Below are 23001 nucleotides of genomic sequence, written 5' to 3' on the forward strand. Positions count from 1 at the left end.
AGACAAAAAGTTAAGTCAAACTCAACAAACTGAGTACCTTGCATTAAAAGATCTACAAGAAGACATTTATAGAGTAGTGATATAGCAAGAGAAGTTGATAGATTCTGGCTTAATATACTCTATCTGTGATGTCTCCTTCGAAGCATGTTACATTGACTATGAATCACCACCTTTCACTCTTATGCTTTGTCAGGTGGAAGGTTACGAGATGCTCTTCCACCTGCCGATAGTCCAGGCAGGCCACATCCTCTACAACCTGCAGCCAGTCAACAAGGCCAAGGCCACGGACACCATCTTCTCAATCATCCTGGAGATTGAGGCCACCCTCGACACCCGAAAGGTCACCGTGAGGTCACCCCTTCAGGTGATTATCGGGTTCTTGTGTGCGTTTGTTTGAACTTAATATTTTATATGTGGCCACTGAAGAAGCACATCACTTCTTGTGAGCAAGCTACCACAGGACCAAATGATCAATCCCTTCTCAGAGACTGGGCAGCAAGGCTAAAATATCTTGCTTGGAGGCACAAGCACTGCCACCAGTGGTCTTAGAATAGAATCTTGTGATCGAGTTAGTGGTCATATCCATGTAGCCACAATGGTTCTTCAGACTCTTACAATTTTCCTTTGCAAATCCAATTTTTTTTTTTTCTTGTTCCAGAAGAGTAATAACAAATAAACCTGGTCTTCTGTCACCTTTTAATCTATACATGAATATCCTGACTTCAAAGTATGCAGTGATGTATGGAGGTTTTTGTCTGTATAATGAAAGCAATTGTACAGGAAACAAGCTTGAAAGCCATAGTAGCTGACCTTAAAAGCATTTCCCTGGTAGAGTACCATAAATAAGAGCTGCATTGATTCTCTGCATATGGATAAAACGAAATGTTTACAGTGTATATGTTGTCATCCTTTCTGTTTTTGTTTGGTTGGTTTTTTTTTTTCTTTTGAGGTATGAGGGATTGGAGACAAATCATAAGATTGATGAGAAAAATGTTTCAATGTGTGCATACATACAGATCTTCAACCACTTTGACAAGGGTGTGGACATCCACACCAGTGCGTCCGGGCATGTGGAGAAGGTCGGGGAGGTGGCCCCAGGAAAGAGCTTCATGGTTCCTCTACAGGTGGCCCACACTCAGGAAATTCTGGTCAAGCCAACAGACGAGAGGTGAGCTCAAACTCTTTGCCCCCGAATCTCCGTACTTTCTCATGCACATGGCACACTGTTTTGTACTCACTTACATGGGTTTGATGCTTCTTTTGATGGTGTTGCCAGTGTCAGAGAGAAGAAACTGACACTTTTGTGTTGTATAGTGGTGATGAAACAGCTATGTTTTTAGACAAGGCCCATCAACAGCCACCCTGTCTTGAGATGGAAGATAAGATTGCTTTCAGAGCTCCCCATCTTGAGAGCTCAATGTCTGGAGATTTCTCAGACTGTTAAGCTGTGTCATGAAACCACTCGCCCTTTGGCCAGTTTGCTGCAAGAGACAGTGCCTGGAGGCCTTTTTAGAGTTTAGATGTCTGTGTCTGTCGTCATATTCCTTGGTTTTTGATCTTTGCATCTCGAGATTTCTTCCTTGTAATGAATTAGTACTTTTATGCACCAATTATCTTTGAATTCTTACAACTTGTCTTGAGAGATACCATTGTGAAAAAACCTCATTATATGACAAGACTGACATGTTTTATTTGTCACATAAATGAGACATTTTTTTTGTGTGTGTGTCTGATGTGTACACTGATTACAACAGGTAATCCCTTCACTCAGAACAAATGTTAAGCAAATAGTAGCTATGATCACATCCAACCTAGTAAACTAAGAGATGTTAAATTCAACAGTGGTTCTATGACCGCCAAGACGTCTATGCTGATGAAACAGATGCCTGCATGAAGCAGCAACAGACATAGCAAGGTGAGTTTATCCTGTTGAGGATGGACTGATTTTGCTACGTATGACACGCATTTCCCATAGACACTTGTCCGAGTATTCTTGGGAGTCGTCTTCAAGGGATTAAAGCACACATTTCATATTGTCATCTCCAGCTACATGATGTGTGACCAGCCGATGCGATATGAGACCCTGTGGAAGGAGAGACAGCAGGGGAAGAGGACAGTGACCTTTAGGTGTCCTCCCAAAACGGCTGGATACACTCCTTTCTTCTTCAACGTAAGTACAGACTCCTCGGGACCGGCAGTTTTCTTTCGTTATATCGAAATTTCATTACAACCGATCAAATATATGATAAAAATACATATTTTGTATTATTTTATTTTATTTTGTATTACAACATTATACAACTGTATAATGTTGTGGCCTGAATTTTTACTTCGTTGTAACCGAAATTTCATTATAACCGTGTTCATTATAACAGGAGTGCACTGTAATGCTAGGCTGTTAACTGGTTCCATACAGAACCTGGGGGCTTGTGTATTAAGTATATGGGAATTTCAGAATTCATTATGGAGTACGTTAATATGCATCTCTGTGGTCCTCAGGCTTTTGTTCTAATAGTTTACATAGGTTTAACTTAAACCATTTGTTAATAAGCCTATAGGACGATCACCATCTGTGCCTGATTGAATTTGCACAAAATAAAGTGAACAAAGCAACAAAACAAAGTACATTTTCTAATGTGTTTTATGCATCTTCAAAGCATTTACCATCAAAGCATGCCAGTGTATAGTTTATAGCCAGTAGTAAAAAAAAAAGGGAAGTTTTTATTCCAAGTCGAGGTAGAGAAAGTTAGAGGGATGGAGCTGGTTCTGGCATGTAAACAGTGGAAGGTGTGAAGAATTTTTCTTATTCTCATGAAATATATTTCAGTGAGGATATCTTCGTGGTGATATTTCACAAAGTGGACGTCAATTCGAGTTCAAGGCTTTTGAAATGTACAATGGTAGTTTCTTCCTGATGGAAAAAAAAAATGATACTTTGGATCAAAGTTAAATCAATACAAAAATGCAAGAATCAAGGTAATATTCTGTGAGAGATATTATGTGTTTGCATTCCGATGGCAGTGTATTGTCTTGCTTTGCGTCTTCAGGTGCTGATCCAGGAGGCAAGCCTGCTGGATGTGAAGGGGACTTCTCAACACTCTCCCAAGTACAACATCCATCTGCATCCAGTGGTGGCACTCCGCAACCTCCTGCCCCTCCCAATCTACTACACCTTGCAGGTGGGGGAAGTCCCTCCTTTCTTGTGTGGGAAGGTCCCATTTCTCTCTGTGCGTCTGTGTGCCCTGTGTCTGTAGATGGGGTTTATGTGTCATGTTCTTTGTAGTTGTATTTTTTGAGATATTTTTATGAATTTGTATGGATATCATGTCCATGAAAATCCTTAGAAATGTCCCCCAAAAAGATATTATTGTGATGTATGATGTCCCTCCCTATGTGGCCTGGAATAATTGAAAACATTGCTGATACAAAGAAAATATGTGTATCTTAGAGTTCTGCATTATTGTAAAAACGAATAGTAATGCTGTTATTTACATCATACAACAGTTCAGAACTGCAGACTTCTATTACTTCTGCAGCTCCTTGGTAAACAACATGTTCGAGCAATGTATCATCATCACCACCACCATTTTGTTTACCATCACCACTACCATCATCATCATCATCATCATCATCATCATCATCATCATTATCATTGTCATCTCCACCATCACCATTACTATCACCATCACCATTGTCGCCATCACCATCACCATCTCCGTCATCATCACCGCCACCATCATCATCATCATCATCGTCATCATCAAAATCATCATCATAACCATCATCATCATAACCATCACTGTCATCATCATCATCATCATCAACTTTTCATCATTCTCTTGATTTCCTTCTCTCCTGACAGGGTTCAGCTGATGAGATCAAGATTGAGCCTTGCGAGCAGAGCAAGATGTTCAACGTTGAGCTGGCCAAGACAATGATGTTTGTCAGGGTGAGAAGCAAGCACGGCCATGGAGGCTTGTCACTAAGTATCAAGCTGGTTAACCCCTTACATGCCAAGGGACTTAGCTATAAGTTAGATTCGAACTATTTTTTTTCTGGAATAACTTATGATCTGAAGACTGTGCACATATACCACACTGTACAATGTGGTTATGGGAGTCAGTCCAAGCCATTTTATTCACAACTTTACAACCTTACTGTTGTTAGTGTTCATTGTCAAGAAAGATGATTTCTAAAACCACCAAGTCTTCTGAAATCTTACATTGCCATAACAAGAGACCAGAACAAAGTGTTCTTTAAGAGGTGTCAGTATTCAGACATCTGTTATTCTCAAAACCATGCCATTGATGGTATTAATTGGTTATCTTATGTTGTCTAGTCCAGAGTACAAAGTTGATTTGAATTCCATGTACTATTGTTAGATGTGCTTATCTTAAAAGAGGAAATGAACTTAGGCAACAGATCCACTAATATTTTTCCGCCCCTCTCAAAACCTGTTCGTTTGGCAGCTTGATGCATACAATGGGCTGGAGTGGAGGGGCGAGATGACCCTGAGGTCCACCCTACATGAGTACTCCCAGCTGGGTTTCAGGGGCCCCAATGGGAAGTGGACTGAGGCTGGGGTGTGGTGTGACTACAACCAGGGCTTTGTGGACATGGCCCTCTTTGTGCCATACTGCCTCATCAACAAGACCGGTCTGCCTCTGGCTTACAAGGTGAGGGATGAGGGGAGTGGTGGTAGCATTGATGATTGAAGGTGTCGTGGGAAACCACCCTACTGTTTGGTGCTAATGAATATTCATTATTAAAAGGTGGTGTAGTTTTTGGTTGAGATGGGAATTCAGCTTGTAATCTTTTGCCAGATAATTATAAACCTCCTCCGAAATATTAAAGAGCATGCAATTCTAAGAGCAATTGAAAGTTTATTCAATGAAAATCAGTTTTGAAATGGGCGAGATATCCAAAAGTAAAGCAAAACAAAGCGATCCTAGTAAATGGTGGGTCCCACTTTGTATTTGAATCACTCTATTTAGGATATCTCAGGCATTCCAAAACCAATTTTCATCAAACATATTAAAATCCTCGTAGGATTGTATGCTCTTTAATATTTCATAGGAGGTTTCCTATTATCTCACAAAAAAAGTTGGAATCCTGAAGCCCCATCTCAACCAAAACTATATCCATCCCTTTAACCGAGTTGGGTGCTATTCACTAATTTACCAACACACCAAAATATGAGCTCTGATCTTGACATGAATGTGATGTGCGTGATTATACAGTTTATAGTAGACCCAAGTCATGAAGCACCATGGGTGCAATCTTCCTGAAAATGAGTGAATGAGAACAATTTTTCAGTCCATTGCTGAACTCCATGGTCTCGACTTTCACCATTCATGAAATTGTCGAGAAGTCCCGATTCTCTAAAAATTAGACTTGCTAAATATGTGGCATATACAGTTGTACTTTTCTCTTGCCTTGTGAGAATGTATGTCAATGCACAACATATGGCATGGAGACATAAATGCTTGTCAGACCAGGAAAACTGAAAATGATTCATTAAGTGTATACATCTGTACATGTGTATATTTTATGCACTTGAGATCCTCTGTACCCTTTCAACAAATGCAGTTTTGCACCACTTTTCATTTGTGATTAATCAGTATTTTCTGGTTGTACAAATCCTCTCATCATTCAGGGAGGTGGAGAGGACATTATCGAACATCCAGCCGATCAGGAGCAGCCTGTCTTCTTTTCGTATCCTACCAAGGTCTTCAGTCCTGGCAAGAATAAGGTAAGATGGCCCTCCAGCCCTGCTGTTGTATCCATAGCTGCGGTCACACTACGTGAAACGACAGTGTAGTTTGCTTCCCAATGACTTTCAGAAGTTTGAGCACACAGGTCACACTTTCAACAAAACTACACATAGTTTCAGGGATGTTAACCCATTGAGGACGAGTCCCGAGTATACTAGGGCAAGCGTCTATGGGAAATGCATGTTGTAGCAAAATCAAACCGTCCTCAACAGGTTAAAGTACCTGTAGTTTTGATCTCTGACACTCATGCTCCACATAGGCATGAATTACATGCCCTCCATGGATGTTTAAAAAAAAAATGCAAATAGCAACAAGGTGCAAAAGAATGTACAAAGTGCATAAACAATGTGAAATGGATGTAATCATGTGACAGATGGTGCCAAGTTCATGCACTTTCCAGTCTCCAAAGTTTTTGTGGTCGGCATTTCTATCTGTTGGCATGTCATGTGGGTTTCTGCCGCTTTTTTGAATTGACTTGTTTGGATGAATATTATACCAAGCTGTTTTGATGTACTGGTTAAACCTTCATAACTTATTCTAATACGCTACATCATATTGGCTGGTTTGGGCGAAATTTTGGGAGATTTTACAGCTCATCCTGTAAAATTTTATCATACGTTTACTTTGTATGTATACTGCCGTCCCACTACAGATCCAGTTGAAGACGGGAGAGTCTCAGTGGTCAGATAAGTTCTCTCTCGACACCGTCGGCAGCTCTGGATTTATCTCCTGCAAGACATCTTCCAAGGATTACGAGGTATGGCGTCACCTCATCTTAACTCTCTCCCTCGTGGGAAGTTTTTTTACATCGACAGTTTGTTTAATTCCAGCCCTCTATGGGACATGTTTGATATGAGTATCTTCTCCACTGCGCCATCACACCAATGACTTGGTATAACAGTGACTTACTCAACAGTAGCAACTACTGTAAATCCTCCCGAATTGATAATCGTTGCTGTGTTGTATACCAAGTTGCTTTTAATAAGAAGTCTGTTTTTGACGTAGGGAACAATTCTTTTTCATTTTGATGTTTCAAAAATGAAAAAAAATATGTCGTTTTCGAACACCAGATCGAGATGGCGCTGTGACAGTCGTCATGCGAAGCTCGTATCCTGTCAATCGCTTGTGTCTCTGTATCAAATTTGTCGTAGTCATTCCATCTGGTGCTGCCAAAAAATGATGTCAGCTAAGTGAAAGTACTGTTCCCCATTTTATGTTTCATTGCATTTGATTGTTGCTAGGAGATGTACAGGCCTGAAGAGAATTGATTTGATATCAATGATATCCTTAGACATAGCATGCCATGTCAGCCTTTAATACTAAATGTACCATACAAATAGTGCGTGGCTAAAAAAATAAAAAAGATGAACATATCTGATTACATGTGAAATATTTACAAAGTTGATGAAAATGCACACTTGAGAAAGATACTAATAGATCCTGGATCGGAAGACACCAATGCAGGGAAAATGTGGACTCCATTTCAGAGTAACCTGTGGACATGTTAATGTGCTAATATGCATCTGAAATTCCATATTTTGTACTTCTTCCCATATTTTTTTTGTAGGTGGTAGGCCTTGTGTGTGTAAGTAGTTACAGTAGATGTTTTAAAACCTGCAGATGCACGAAAATGGCAACCTTGCCTTGTTGTTGTTTTTTCACTTTTGCAATTCTTTAGTCTGCTTGATCCCCTTTTGGGACTTTTGCTGCCATGCACTGTTTATAGATTATCCTCACGAAAGTGTTCCTTTTCTTTTGTTTTAAACAGATTGTACTGCACTCCTAAAAAAGATATGTTTCAAAGTCCATTGCTTCCAAATGTGTTTCTTGGGTGGTAGGGGCAGGGGTGGTAATGAAAATTTGCATGAGAAGTGTTGAAGGGTTGTGTGCTCATATACACAACTGTTCCAACATAAACCATGAAAGCATCAGCAGAGTATGGGGAGAGGCTCTGGTTTTTAATAGTAGACGTAGCATACACGTGTCATATCCAGTGGACTTTTTCTTTAATAATACATGATTTTACTGAAATAACCATACGTTAGTTAGCATGAGTTGTTGAAAAGTGCTTGTGTTATTTCATGAAATGTCCTTCTTATTACCGGTTTCTTGTTGTTGAGCCCACCGGAGGTGTGGGGAGACCAAGGGATCGCCTGCTGCGTCTGTCCGTCTGTTGTCTGTCCGTCCTTAACGCTACAAAAACTTGAATAACTCTCTACTGAGGACTTCAATTTCAATCAAACTTGGAGGGAAGAGTGGTTATACAAAGTTACACATTTTACCAAATCTAAAGGTCACCTCCAGGTCAAAGGTCACAGGCAGGGGTCAATGAACTTTAGGGCCCTATGTTAAGTTTTTACGGCGCGTTTCGATTATGGCTCATAACTTTTGATGTATATGTCCCTTCATGACCAAACTTGGATGGTAGATGTCCCTTGGGGAGTTGAAGGTCACCACAAGGTCAAAGGTCACAGACAGGGGTCAACGAACTTTTAGGCCCACTGTTAAGTTTTTACGGCGCGTTTCGATCATGGCTCATAACTTTTGATCCCTATGTCCATTTGTGACTAAACTTCGATGGTAAATGTCCCTTTGGGAGTTGAAGGTCACCACAAAGCCAAAGGTCATAAGCGGGGTCAATGAACTTCCAGGAGTTAGAAAAACTTTATTTTCTTCTATGCAAATGGGCTAGACACAATTTGGCACTTGCCTTTTCTGATAATCAATCATTGGGCAGAATATTTATTACCAGAAGAGGGTAACTGCTAAAATCACAATGTTGATATCAATGAAATATGCAGAAGATGAATGTTCTCCTTTTACCTACCAAAGTAATAATTCTGTCCAATGATTGCCTCTGTGATGGTCTTTTCAGTTTTATTATCTGCATACTGTATGTATATCCCTCTTTTCTATACATATGCAGTTTGGTCTACACATCCCGCATTCATCTAAAAGATTTTTTTGTGTTTGTTTTGTGATTGAGTTTTGGCAGTGAATGTGCCTAGCCAGCATGCCAAGTTTTTGATACCGTTCATGTTTTCAGATGATCAACCAGCCACATTTACTAAAAAAACGAGAACAGAAATAGACCTGTAGTGTTTAAACATCTTATATATATATATATATATATATTTTTTTTTTTTTTGAAATAAGGAAGGAAAAACTGACCAGAAACAATTGTAATAATAAATAGCGAAAACTTTGAGCAAAGAAAATGGGTTTTCATCGGGTTTGCATCCCGATGAAAACCCATTTTCTTTGCTCAAAGTTTTCGCTATATATATATATATATATATATATATATATATCAAATGTTAGACACCAGCCAAGTGTTATTTATCGTTTATATTTATACTCCTTACATTCTTCAATGCCACTGTCCCGATCTTCCTTCTAGTATTCCATCGTTTTTACACCTTTGAAAGTTTGTTTTGAAATGTTTATAGATATTTTGACCAATCAAGTACTCCAGAACAGTTGTGTAACACATTTCCAAAGTGGTTGCATTAATTTGTCGAGTTAAATTTTTACTACTTGTTTTTCTTTAAAAGTTTAGATTTCATGTTATGAATCATGCGACACATATGCACTTTTTCTCGATCTTTCTTGTTCATGACCTAGCCCACGGAGTATAAGGTGATAAAAGTTACATTATCTATTACCCGTAGATGTTTTGATACCTGCTTCAACAAACCTCCCTCCCTCTTTTTTTGTTCAATGTCAAATAATCTGTATTATTCTTTTCCAAAGCATGTAGTATATCTAGATTTGCTAACAAGAGAACTGAAATGATATTTACTCTGAGCCTCCCTCTGTACAATGAGTTAGAGCCAGCAGTTTAATGGACTGTAGCGAAATAGCTTCTTGCATGTTTCATATGTGCAGAATCGGGACTTATTTAGTGTGCTGTGCTAATCGGCTCTATCCAAACAATCTTATAGTTTAGATATCTCTGCCCTGTTATGCCTTTTGGCAGTAACGTGTGAGGCAAAAAGAAAAAAGAATAGGATAGAGATTTCATTGTAGCATATATTCAATGTCTCAAGATGTCTCAAAACTGGCGTGAGTCCAAAACTATGACAAAAGGACGAACAAAAATGGATAGAGCTTAGACTTCTCTCGCCTACATCAATTTCAATAAGGTCGTCTTGCCTAGTATGAGTTTTCATTCTGTTCATGGGGCCAGGGGACGATAAGCACCCATTTTGTTTTCATCTGCTATTGCCACTCAAATTCTTCATTTTATTCTGTGATTTCATCGCTTTGATATACCAGTTGTTTGTCTATCTATGTTTTTTTTTTTTTTTTTTAAATGGCTTTGGTGCCCATTTTCCGAGGCAGTAGCCCCTATCTGCAAAGTCAGAACAGAGAAGTGCGCCTTAGAAATTGTATGAATTTCATATCAAACTGACAGTTACTGAAATTGATAGATGCGACCAGTTTAAAAAAAAAAAAAAAAATCAAGGTGACCACTATGATTCTCATCTTGATATCCTTTAGCAATACCTGCAAGTTGACTATCATGAAGATATTGATGTCAGAAAAAGAGCAAAAGTCAAACCTTTTTTCTTTCCCCTTCCATTGAGGACTAACTGATTTTGCTAAAACATGCATTTCCCATAGACACCTGCCCAAGTATACTTGGGACTTGTCTTCAACAGGTTCATTCTCTCCCAATTATTTCAAATCTGTTATTTGATTAGCCATGAATTGGTAGTTAAACTTCCCCTTCCGCTTTTTCCGAAAAAACGATATCCAATCAAAAGTTTTCAGGACTTGCATATGAGGGCTACGACCTTATCCAGATATTAAAGATAATCTTTTTTTTTTTAATTTCCTCACTGTCTCTTATTTCACAACATCTGCTTTCCCTCTTCATCTCTCACCATATATATCTCCACAGGCTCAGGGGAGTGGTATACGACGTCCAAGAAAGTATAATGTAATGATCTCCTTGAGATACCATGCGTTTGTGTGTGCGGTGCATGCAGAGATTGCCGTTCAGAAAAGCATGGCAGACTAATGTTGCAAAGTTGTTAAAAAGGACTGTTGTGCGCTGCTCTTCTCTTTTCGTTTGTGAAAAAAAAAATGAGAGCAATTTAATACTACTACCTGGTAAACCTTAATCCTAATCTCATCCATTTTTTTTTTTAATCCTTCTTTTTTCCTTCCTTTTTTGCTGTTTCAACTCTATTCAATTACTTGGGTTTTATTTTCATCCGTACATGCTGTTCATCTTTCATTTCTTTGAATGCACTGCTTGCAACAGCATCTCATCTTGTTTCCATGAAAATCCCTGTCTGTATTATTTGTTCACTGCTTCACATTGATTTTTCTGTACACTCACAATTCTTCCCTCTGTTTCTTACATTTTCGAAAAGAGGCAGCTTGTGTGGCATATCATATTTCCCTTCAATCTGTCCCTTTGCACTTCAGGAAAAAAAAAAAAAAAAAAAAAACCTATGAATTTTGTCATGTAGAACAGTTAAAGCATTAATTTCAGACCCTTCAGCAATTGTCCTACCCACACTAAACAACTTAAGAAGTTCTGATGAGCACATTAGTCCAGTAGATTATCACTGTTTAGACTGTTAGCCCTTTCAATCTCCCCGTTTTGAATCGCAGACTAAACCTAATTTTCTTTTGGCAGTAGTTTACGGTGTAGAAGAGGAGATCCTTCCATCTTGCATTTTACTATGCTGTGTGAAAGAGGTCTTTACTTTTCGCAAAATTTTCTTCCTACATTCTTACAAATCTTTGGACAGATTAGCGCCCCTGAACTCTTAAAGGGATGGTACAGTATTGGTGGAGATGAGAATTGGGCTTTTAACGTTTTGCGAGATACCAAGAAAACACTTATGATATAGTACAGAACATACCATTTTAAGAGGAATTCAAAGTTTATTTGATGAAAATCAGGTTTGGAATGACTGACACATCAAAAAACAAAGTAAAACAAAGTGATCGTAAAAAAGTGTGGGTCCCACACTTTATTAGAATCGCTCTTTTTTGGATATCTCAGCCATTTCAATACTGGTTTTCATCAAATAAACGTTTAATTCCTCATAGAATGACATGCTCTTTCATATTTCATAAGAGGTTTCTCATTATCTCACCAAAAAATATTAGAAACCTGAAATTAGGTCTCAACCAAAACTATTATATGGTCCCTTTAATAACAAGCAGAACTATTGCTGCCGACATTATGTTCTTTGGGTTACTGGCCTTGTCTTGTTTTTTCCCCAGTAACAGTTGAATCTGCAACTGAATGATCCTCACTCAAAAATTAACTCTTCTTTCTTTTCTTCGTCTTTATTTTTTGAGCATCACTTCAGCGACACCCCAACTTTGTCTCTTTATCTTTTGAAGCACCTTTTCATCATGTCTTTGATTTTGTTTCCTAACTGCTTTTCTGTGCTTGCTTCATAATCTTTTCCAGTACCTTTTTCCACTTTGCATAGTTGTGTTAGGGAAGAAAAAAGTGAAGAAAAAAAAAGGGTCATGTTATGTTGTTTTGAAGTTTGGGCCAGAAAGAAGTCATTTCAGTACTGTTATGCAAAGATTTTCACTCCAAACAGGCATGTACAATGGTTTGTATTGTAATCATCTGTCTCTTTAGTTTAATCTTCTTCTGCCACTGTTTAATGATGACAATTATTTTATATGCATGTGTGTATATTTCTTTGTAAAATGTTTACATAACCCAAATCAGCAATGGCATTTAACAATGAAATGCATGAATTCAGGCCCTAATCAACTATTTCTAAATTGCTGAACACTTGCTGAAACGGTCAAGAGCAGGACCCTATGTCAGAAGACTCTGAGGAATCTCTTGACCATTGTTCCAGTCTCCAGCAGTTTAGAAGTGCTATCTGAGACAATTGACTAGTGTTCAGAGATCCTGAGTAGTTAGTAATTTGCCTGATTTATTAAATGCCAATTTCCGCTGACCTGCCCCATTTCGTCTGTGTTTCATTGGAAGCAGGTTTCCTGTACATGTTTATGTGTTGAATTCTTTCTTCAAACTGCTGAAATTTGATGATCCAAAGTATTTATTAATTTGTCTGATTTAATGAATGCCAATTCACTGCTGATCTGCCCCATTTCTTCAGGCTCTTAGTGAAAGCAGCTTCTCCTTCATGCATAGAATTCTTTCTTGAAACTGCTAAAACTTTGACAAATTGCACTGATGTCAAATTGTAGAAAATAAATGCACATGTAGATAACTGTTTGCAGCGTTCAAGCAAATTTTCAAAGGCTATTTCGGCACAAGACATTACCAAACTTTGTCACACTCAGTAACAATTAATTAATGCTTAATTGAACTCACTTTTAGATGAATAGGTGGTACACTTTTTTCCCGCCACTGTATGTATTCACTCTATTTATCTACTGGTAATTCAATTTCATGCATGTGACCCCAACTTTGATTTCAGCCTGCTGTTATTTTGGGATCGACTTTAATGTCTCGTTTCCGTTGTTTTGCACGTGGAAGCATTTTATGTGGGAGGATTATTGTAGTTTGATATCAAAGTTAGAGTGTCTGTTTGTTTGGGTTTTTTTTTTTTAACAACTGTGGGGACTTATGCTGTGGGTTGTGGTGATTGCTTTGGGTCTGATGCTTCTACTGTTCGGAAAAGATGAAGTGACAAAGACAAATATATAACTTTACCTCACTTTATACTCATTGTAATCATATTCAAAGGAAATTCCATATAATCTTGTTTTATTACCTGTATACAGTATTTCTATACATTTGTTAATACAATGCACTCGCATTATAATGAACACGGTTATAACCAAATTCTGGCTACAACAAAAGTAAAAATTCAGGCCTCAACATCATCCATTCTATGTATCTTTATTGTTTGTTTGTTCGGTTACAACGAAATTTTGATATAAAGAAAGAAAACTGCCGGTCCCGAGGACTTCGTTATAACAGGAGTCCACTGTATACATACATGGTGTATATTTGGTTTTATTTATGCTGTTTGAGGGACAGGGGCAAGTTTAAAGCAGACTTCATGATTGAAAATTGTTGTTTTAAAGGGGAAGTGTTAAATTCCAATTTGAAAGTCTGAACCTGAACAGTGTTGGCAGACATTTTTAGCTCTTTCTGTGGAAAAGGAGGCAAGGATTTGATGCAAATAGTCAGACTTTACAATGAACCTATGCTGTGATTTTAGACAAGTTTGAAATGCGTCACATCTTAGTGAAACATTATAACTCCTATCCTAATGCACATTAGCAACAATTGCACTAAGCTCCACATCCGCTGCTCTTTTTTATGCATTTCTCAGGCAGGAGAATACGGGAGGTCAAACACTTTGCAATATGGTATCTCAAGCTGACTTTCTTTTTTTTGAAATGGAAATTTTTTGCAAAATTTGATCTCTGTGATTTATCAAAGCAAAAAAGAAAACAACCCAAAAGCATTTGATACTGAAGATTTTTAAAAAGTTGAAAAAGGGAAAAAATATAATGTATATAGTGTGTTTTGAAGTGTGTGCTTGCGTAATTCACCAAAAATCAAATCACAGCCTCAATACAGGGCCCCATTTCATAAAAGATGTTAGGATAGCAACTCGTGCTGGAATGGCAACTTCCAATAGCAACAGCCAATCAGGAAGCTGGATTTTGGTTGTTACCGTGACAAATACCATTCCAGCAAGAGTTGTTATCATATCAACAGTATATGAAATGGGTCCCAGGTCTAGCGTCAGCACTGCACTAAATCCAAAGTCTGCTGTCTTGCCTAATCTCTCTCTCTCTCTCCCTTGTCTCCATCTCTCTCTTGGCTGCTGGTTACAGATCAGCGTTCAGATCCAGCTGAGTAACCTCGGCTTCTCCAAGGTCGTCATGTTCACACCACGCTACCTCCTGGTCAACCAGACCAGTTACGACATCTGCTGCGCCGAGCCGCAGGGCACGTTCCAGGATGTGGAAGTCGGGCAGGTCAGGGGTTCAATACAACCGTTGGGCTACAACATTCTCTTAGCTGTGATATGTTAAATATGTAATGGGCAAATGTCCTTTGGTGACTTTAAATTCACTCCCCCCCCCAAAAAAAAAAAAGGGGGAGGGAGAGTGAAAATATGAAGAATCAAAGATCATGTTGTAGAACTGTCCATAGTTTTTAGAATGAGTTTTTTTTTTTAATTCACTTGCTTGTTTTTTGTTTCATTAATGATGCTAGACAAATGCTCCCGGTATAAAAACAAAACAAAACAAAACAAAGCACCTTGAATGACATAACTGTTCAAACTTTGCATCAGTTGGGCAATTACAGTGGTGTGTGTGTGTGTGTGTGTGTGAGCGCGCGTGTGTGCAGTACATGTGTGTGTCATTGTCTGGAAGAAATTGGAATCATTGCTTTTCATGATTCATACTTCAGTGTTCAGTACTGAAATTTCCCAATGAATCCCACATAACCCTCTCTCTTTTTCAATCTCCTCTCTCTTTTCTATCTCTCTACCGCACAGTGTGTGCCATTCTGGCCCATAGACAGGAAAGTGAACAGCAAGTTGGTGGTAATGAAGAAGGGGGGCACAGAGGCGTCCCTTCCATTTGACTTCACAGAGCCGCAAACCACAGTACTCAGACTCCCAGAGGTAAAAATCTCTCCCCTGCTGTTACTGTAGCATCTTACCTGCATTGATGGACTTCTGACGAAACTTATCTTTGACTAATAATGATGATATTAAACTCTTCTTTTTATATGTATATATATATATATATATATATATATATATATATATATATATATATATATATATATATATGTATGTATATATATATATATATATATATATATATATATATATATATATATATATATATATATATATATATATATATATATATATATATATATATATATATATATATATATATATATATATATACATAATGCATTTCCAGTCAAACTGATCAATGTGCTTTGCACATTAAATTCATCCCAGTGACAAGGTCAAAAAAGATATGAGAACTTTTGTATTAAAAAAAAGAAAACAACAATTATTTTTTAATATTCACACCGAGGGTGATGAGAGTTCGTTTGGCAAGGTATTCCATGCCATTGGCTCACAAAACGTGGTCTAGTTGTCCCTTATAAAGAGTATCATACCCCCTCCCCCTTAACCCTAAAAGGGCGGGGCTTTTTTGGCTATGCTCAGACTGGGGGGGGCGGGGGTTGATCCCCCCCCCCCCCCCCCGAGATCTCGGCCATCGGTGGTGCGATCGCGATGAAATTTTGCATGCGTGAGACCCACGTCATAATCTACAAGATTGTGTCATAAGATTTTCTCAAACAATAAATTTCCAATTTTAATTAATTAATAATGCAAATTAAGCTCAAGACCATATTTTAGCCTAATTAAAAGCATTGAGAATCTAATTTTTGATCTGTAACTCTCTTTTAGCCACCATCGGTGGTGCGATCGCGATGAAATTTTGCATGCGTGAGACCGACGTCATAATCTACAAGATTGTGTCATAAGATTTTCTCAAACAATAAATTTCCAATTTTAATTAATTAATAATGCAAATTAAGCTCAAGACCATATTTTAGCCTAATTAAAAGCATTGAGAATCTAATTTTTGATCTGTAACTCTCTTTTAGCATATTCAACAATTGTACATCACAAAAACTTCCAAAACTCATTTCAATTCTTATGTATTTTATTGTTTTCAGAATTTCTTTGTTTTTCAACTTTTGTTTTTTCTTTGTTTTTTCATTGGAAATTGTCACTGACCACTTTTCTACCATAATTAGCACAAAATTAATCAATGAAAGTGATTAATTGTAAAAATAATCGGGTTTTTATGACTTTCATGACAGAGCACTGTTTTCCATAGGAAATGTACACAAAATCACAAAATTGTGCCCCTTTTGGGGCGACATTCCGTTACAAAAATGGACGTGGCTTCGCAAAAGTATGCGCGGACGTTGCAAATTTGGTCTCAAAAGTTGCGCGAGACTTGAACAAACAAAGTCAAGAAGCCTCTCGACAAGGCCTTCTCGCGTTACAGAATTATAACGCGAAACGTCGAGGGGGGGCGGATTCCGCCCCCCCCCCCCCCCCCCCACCGGTCCTTTTAGGGTTAATAGTTTCACATCATTAGTAATGGTCATTAGTGACCAGTCAGTACTCATGTTTATTCTCATTTGGACCGCAAATTGGTTCATCGTAATTTCCCCTGAAAAACTCCATTGCACAGGACGTGCCCAAACCAACTACTGGTATATTCCAAAATTTAATCTGTATTCAAACTGTGTGCATCAAAACTAGGTACCCAGATGATCCTACATCTCAATCCTAAACTTTGTCAATAAACTGAAAATCCCTTGAGCTCATGTTAGGTACGTGTAAAGTGGTCATGGGAACATATTGCATGAGATCAATATGCAATTTTGCGAGGCGATAAAGAGCTTGTTGCATGGAGAATTATGTTGGGATTAATGTGACCAGTAGTAATACATTTCATGTTTAAAGATAACACCTATATGAATACAATAGCTGTGCACTTTGAACAATAATCTAAAATACCATTGTTTGAGATTCCTAGAGTAGCACATGACAGAAACCTTGCTGTTTCTCTTTTTGTTTGCTGCCCTCACAGGTTGGTGGCATCATCGTAGAGAGTCAGGTGACAGAGACGGCCACTGTGGTTGCCTTCAGATCGTTCGCTGTGGGTCACTTCACGACCCAGCTGGTCAACCACACTAAAGAAGTGCCGATCACACTCAACCAGTTGTAAGCATATACACCTCTTTTCTTCTCTAGTGTTACACGGTGATGGTACAAATAAATGCCTAGTCGTGTGTACACTCTCAACCAGTCGTCTGATTTGGATCTGTTTCATCATGCAGTTTTGTGCGGTGATACTGATACACATCAGTTAGGGGATGAGTAGGAATTACCCATGCATGGTGCCTTTGCAACACTCTGACACGCCCAAGGCTATTGTCGAAGGTGTTTGGACTTTTCAAAGGTAACAAGTGTGGGTAATTATACTAATAATGTCCAGACAAAATGATAATATGTACTGGTCCTTATTTTTTTTACTGGTGACTGATCGTAAGCAAATCATGTGTTATGCAGAATAAATGTCTGGTCAAGTGTACACTCTAGAGGCTAAGTTTGTCTCAATATCTGTTCCTGAAAATATAGGCCGTACGCTGGTTCCCATACTACATGCTGTTCAGCACACAAATTAGAAACGGCAATACCCATTTTATCATGGGTGTGTTTTTAAATACCCATTAAACCTCTAAACATGGTACTAGTATATGCTCATGAAAGATGGAAACATTGAAGCTGTGTTGTGGTGTAACAGACTGCAAAATGTGCTTACATACTGTAACAAAAGCAATTCATTGAAGTGATACTATTAAACCACACCACTTCAGCTGTAGTGGGCAATATCTTGTATACTGGCATAATGAGAGTAATCATCCAAATTAAAGAAAAACAAGCATCAAATGAACACACAGTCAACCAAAGAACGGTTATGAACTAAATAAAAATCACATTCCTGAGATGCTGATTTGGAATGTGCTTATTATTTTTGTGGTATCTGTTGCACAGCGGGGTGGAGGATAAACTCTTCCTGGCATCCCAGGAGACCATGCTATACACCTGGCAGAACCCGACAGGCAAGCGTCAGCTGGTGTGGACTGTCGATGGCAAGGAGAACAAGAACACACTCAATAAGGTACAGATATAGCCACGCCAACCTGTCACTCATTTAACACAGCCAAAATTTCTTTATCTACCATGTCTTGTGCACTTCCACCCCCACCCCTTTCCCTTTAACTACACATGTGGAGGATCCATCCAGTGAAGTGTTTTTACCATTACCTGTATTAAAAAAAAAAAAAAAAACAGTAATTTCTTATCTTTGTTGTTAGGATGCTTAGCTGAAAGCATCAGCTTTGAAAACATACTGACTCCATGTGTAGTACTCTTCATTTTCGCAAGATCTGTCCACCTGTATTGTGTAAGTAGTACAAGTGTTTTACAATGTATGTCTGAATGTGTAGATATAATCAGTAGTGATTGTTTCCTAGCTTTAGAGAATCTATTGGTACCTCCAAAACAGTTTGATAATACTGTTAAAAAATAATGCAAAAATGAGTAACCCTATTCTAACTGGGGGGGTCAAACTGACCCCCTCCCTCAACATTTCGCGCCACGATTCCGCAACGCATTAAAAAAAAAATAGAAAACAAAATGTTGAAAAAACAATAAAATACATTAAAAATTAGCAAAATAAAAAACAAAAGAAACTGATTGAGATTGTGCTATTTTATAATGTTCAATGTGTCTTGAGGGACTCTGACACAAAAATTTAGCAATCCTTCAGTCTTTTCAATGGAGTTATAGGTGAAAATATGATTTCATGCGTAAATTTGCATAATTTACTAAAAATAGAAAGCCAATATTTTTCTATCGTAAGACTATGTAATCTTGTAGTTGACATCCGGCTCTATCTTCAGGCGAAATTTTGCGGCAATCACACGATCGGGGGCCGAGATCTGAAGGGGGGTCAAATTGCCTTCCCCCCCCCCCCCCTAAAAACTTGGTCTCAAATAGCCCAGTTAGAATAGGGTTAGCTGTCAATCGAAGTAGATCATGTATTTACATGCAAGTTTCCACTGCTAGCTACAGTGTACATGTAGCAAGCAACTTACTTTGGCTTTGAAGGATCCATTCGTAGTAGGCGAATTCAACCAGGTACAATGGCCGAATCAAGAAACAAACTGAGATTGATATTATAGTGACCATTTTCAAGATACTCAGCATACTCGATCATTGAATTCGGACATTTAGAACATGGCAGATCCATAAGTGGGAGTCCGTGCAACGGCACCCTCTTTAATCCTGGTTATGAGTACCTTTAAAGGTAGGGGATACCTTTTACAGAACTCCCAAAATGCAGCAAAACATTAAATATGAACCGTAGGGGACTTGTTAGGCCACTGCTTAGAAATTTGAAAGTCAACAGTTATCTACAATTTGAATAATGCACAAAACTCAACTACTCAGTAGTTCTGTGTGTCAGCCGCACTTAAGCCTTTTTGTTGCAGTCTTCTGTATTTTTTATCTATAAACACAAATCTAAAAGTATAAGAGCTGATGTAATAACATATAGAGTGTGTGGCAAGAATGTATATAGAAATGTTTGTAAGTTTTGATGAACTTTATTCACAAAATATACATGATGGACACACATGCAGTGCATGGGTCTGCAAAGGTAGCCTAGTAATGTACTGGAATTTACGGTGAGCCCCGAAAAAAATTCAATTCAAAATCTAACGGTCAATAAAAATGTACTACATGTTACCTTCCACTTTCAATACTTTATGGGAGTTTCTAAAATGATACTCTCTTCAACATACCACTGTGTTTACACAACTCTTCATTTAAGGCATGCAAATGGGATTCCCTGCCTTTAAGTGTCCTAGTTGTGTGATCGGTGTTTTGTGTCCTAGTTGTGATGTGTTTTATATGCTGAACATATTCAAGAGCTGTGTTGAGAAAAATGATGTGCATTCATTATTGCACATCGTCCATTGCTATTTCTCCAAATTGTGAATGACCTGCCATATGTGAACAGAGCAACATTTGCCAATGTGCCATGGGCACATCGGTGCCCACCTGTGCCTATTTTTGTGTCTTTCTCACATTTTTGCATACCCTCCTGTTCTTTGCTTCAGAAAACAGAAACACATAAATTTTCTGTCATAACTGTAAGTAATTCACACGAGTTATGGTCCCTTGATCTGCCTCATGTTACAGAGAGTTTTAAAAAGTTTGTTTTGCATTGATTTCAAGACATCCATCTACAGTGTTAGTAGTACCTCTGAAATGCTGCTATGTCGGTATTAGCTTCATATTAGATATGAACAAAAGTGCAACAAATTTTGTTGTTGCACTTTTTAAAATTTGCAGAGGAAAAATGAATGTTCCTTTGAAAATACAAATCCCAGAAACTTGTTTCACGTTTTGGGCTTGGGTTGGGTTTTCTTTTTTTTCAGTTGTGTTATGTTGAGTTGGACGAGTAAGGGGGGGGGGGGTTTGATGGATCATTTGGAATCAAAAGAGGTCTTGTTGTGGGTCCTGTCAAAAATGTAGAACTGTTGTGCTGTAGATGGATTTCTTTAGAGGGAAAAGAGAATGGATGCATCACCACAGGAGACTAATTCATTAGTCATGGGTCAATTTTTTCAACAGCATCACCAATCCAGTGTAACAAGGACTGTGTGTGTCTCATTGGTACAGATATCCTCCCTCTCCTGCCATTTGCCAAGTTTCATTCCCTCTCCCCTGCTATTGATAGTCCTTAACTCTTTATGTGTCACATTCGCATGCCCTATTCAATCGACGGCGTGCCAAGATCGCATATTTTGCTCAACACACAATCTCACTCAAACCGATTTATAAATCGTCAAATGCCTAAGTACAATAAAAGCTTCATCCACTAGTCTATCCCTCAAATATGTAACTTGCGTTGCCTGGTGTTTGGATAGGGAGATGTGTTCCATTGTTTTTTTGGAGGGGTTTGGTAACTTCTAATTTTTGTCGCGGTTGTGTCTGCAAAAGTCAGGCCTCCCAAACCTGGAAAAGAACATGGCGTAGCTACTGCTGTATTGGCCATTTGTGAGAGAAATAATCATAGATTTGTCACAAAATGTACATAGCAGCTAAGCTTAGAATTTTCTGTACAACTTTGCTGAATGCATGTCTAGCATAAAATGTGTCTATAAGAGGTGACATGGTTTTGGAAAAAAAGGATTCTTCCCAAAAGTGCTTGTGCGTTGTCATCTCCGAATGATGTAGCACACGGGGTTTGCACTGCGGCACATGAAGAGTTACATGTAATTCTTAATCCCTACAATTTGTACTTTCCCTCCTCCACCCCCCTTCAGTCTTTCATCCAGTTTATGCTCCTTTTTATCACAGATGATAATTTTGACATCTGTGTTATCCAAGCAGACTGATCTGTCCATTCCCGACCAGTCTAGTCTTCTTTTCAGATGTCATTGACATTTTTTGTTTAAAATAAATCAAATGTTTTCTTTCATTTTTCATCCTGGGAATTTAATGTGATTGAATAGTCATCAGGAATCAAAGGGGTGACCGTTGTAGCCATATGGTGCATGTTTTATCTCCTTGTCAGAGAAGTTCACAGTATATTTTGCCGTCACATGGGACTTCCATATCCATCCAGTTTGAAATGGTTTGTGTCTGCAAAAGGGCATTTCAGTGATCAGACATGAAGAACCCATTTGTATTATCTTTTGTGAATGATGTCGTGAACATTGTGGGTGCCATCCATGTCACGCAGAAAGCCATTGTGTCCCTGCAAAGAGTCTGGCCATGCGCTTAATCTCTGAGATGTTCTTGCTTGTTTTACACGCGTGTGTTTGTGTGCAATTTCGTCACAGATCATGGCGAGTGTTTTAAGTTTCTTTAGCACGGTATCCATGTAGCAACTGCTCTGTAGAGAGATTTGTAATGGAAAAACAAGACAAGAAGACTTTCTAAAGATCTAATGTTATGTAATGCCATCGCACACACCAAGTTCGGAAATTCTTAAGTGCAAAAGTATGGATGCAGTATTAATTGAATGTGCATTTACATCTTGTTTCAGTAGGAGCTGTGTGCTTTTTTTAAAGTTTCTGCATAATTTCATCACGGGGGAAAACTCCAACAACAACAGTGTATTATTGCAGCATTGTATGTTTGCAATTTTTGTTTTCTTTTTGCACCTTTAGATGTCAAGTACCTTGATAACCTATCACAACCCCCCCCCCCAAAAAAAAAAAAAGAAGAAGAAGAAGAAGAAATGCACCTACAGCTGAATGACTGATTAGTCTTGTAATCATATTTAGAGTTTGAGGGGTTTTGTTTGAGTTGTTTTGTTTTTTTTACATTTGTAATGGTTAGGAAATTGAAGTTATTCCAGTATTAAAACCAGTCATATGTGTCACATGTATTCATTCATTTTTATTCAAGTTTCTTGTAGAGATATATGAAAATCATATAAAGGTAACATATGCCAGTGCTTAAACCTGGAACTAAGGTTTCTTTTTGCCATGGTGATGCGTTCAAAAAAAATCAAAATAATCAGATCTTCATGATAAAGTCATGGTTGAACATGTGGCACCAGTTAAGCATCCACTGCATGTTGACATTTTGTTTCGTCAGAGATGAAA

General features: G+C 38.2%; 1 protein-coding gene across 1 annotated transcript in view; it reads left to right on the forward strand.

Moving 5' to 3' along the window:
• LOC140237699 (intermembrane lipid transfer protein VPS13A-like) overlaps positions 1–23001 on the forward strand; it is a 121465-nt gene that overhangs the window by 81947 nt on the left and 16517 nt on the right. Inside the window, exons 44-57 of the mRNA XM_072317624.1 lie at positions 194–364; positions 1017–1168; positions 2047–2170; positions 3048–3179; positions 3863–3949; positions 4470–4676; positions 5657–5752; positions 6427–6531; positions 7342–7359; positions 10681–10719; positions 14589–14732; positions 15260–15388; positions 17400–17533; positions 18368–18494. Of these exons, the coding sequence (XP_072173725.1) occupies positions 194–364; positions 1017–1168; positions 2047–2170; positions 3048–3179; positions 3863–3949; positions 4470–4676; positions 5657–5752; positions 6427–6531; positions 7342–7359; positions 10681–10719; positions 14589–14732; positions 15260–15388; positions 17400–17533; positions 18368–18494 (1665 nt within the window). The remainder of the gene's footprint in view (positions 1–193; positions 365–1016; positions 1169–2046; positions 2171–3047; positions 3180–3862; positions 3950–4469; positions 4677–5656; positions 5753–6426; positions 6532–7341; positions 7360–10680; positions 10720–14588; positions 14733–15259; positions 15389–17399; positions 17534–18367; positions 18495–23001) is intronic.

The sequence above is a fragment of the Diadema setosum genome, chromosome 14 (assembly GCF_964275005.1).
Source record: "Diadema setosum chromosome 14, eeDiaSeto1, whole genome shotgun sequence".
Taxonomy (NCBI): Eukaryota; Metazoa; Echinodermata; class Echinoidea; order Diadematoida; family Diadematidae; genus Diadema; species Diadema setosum.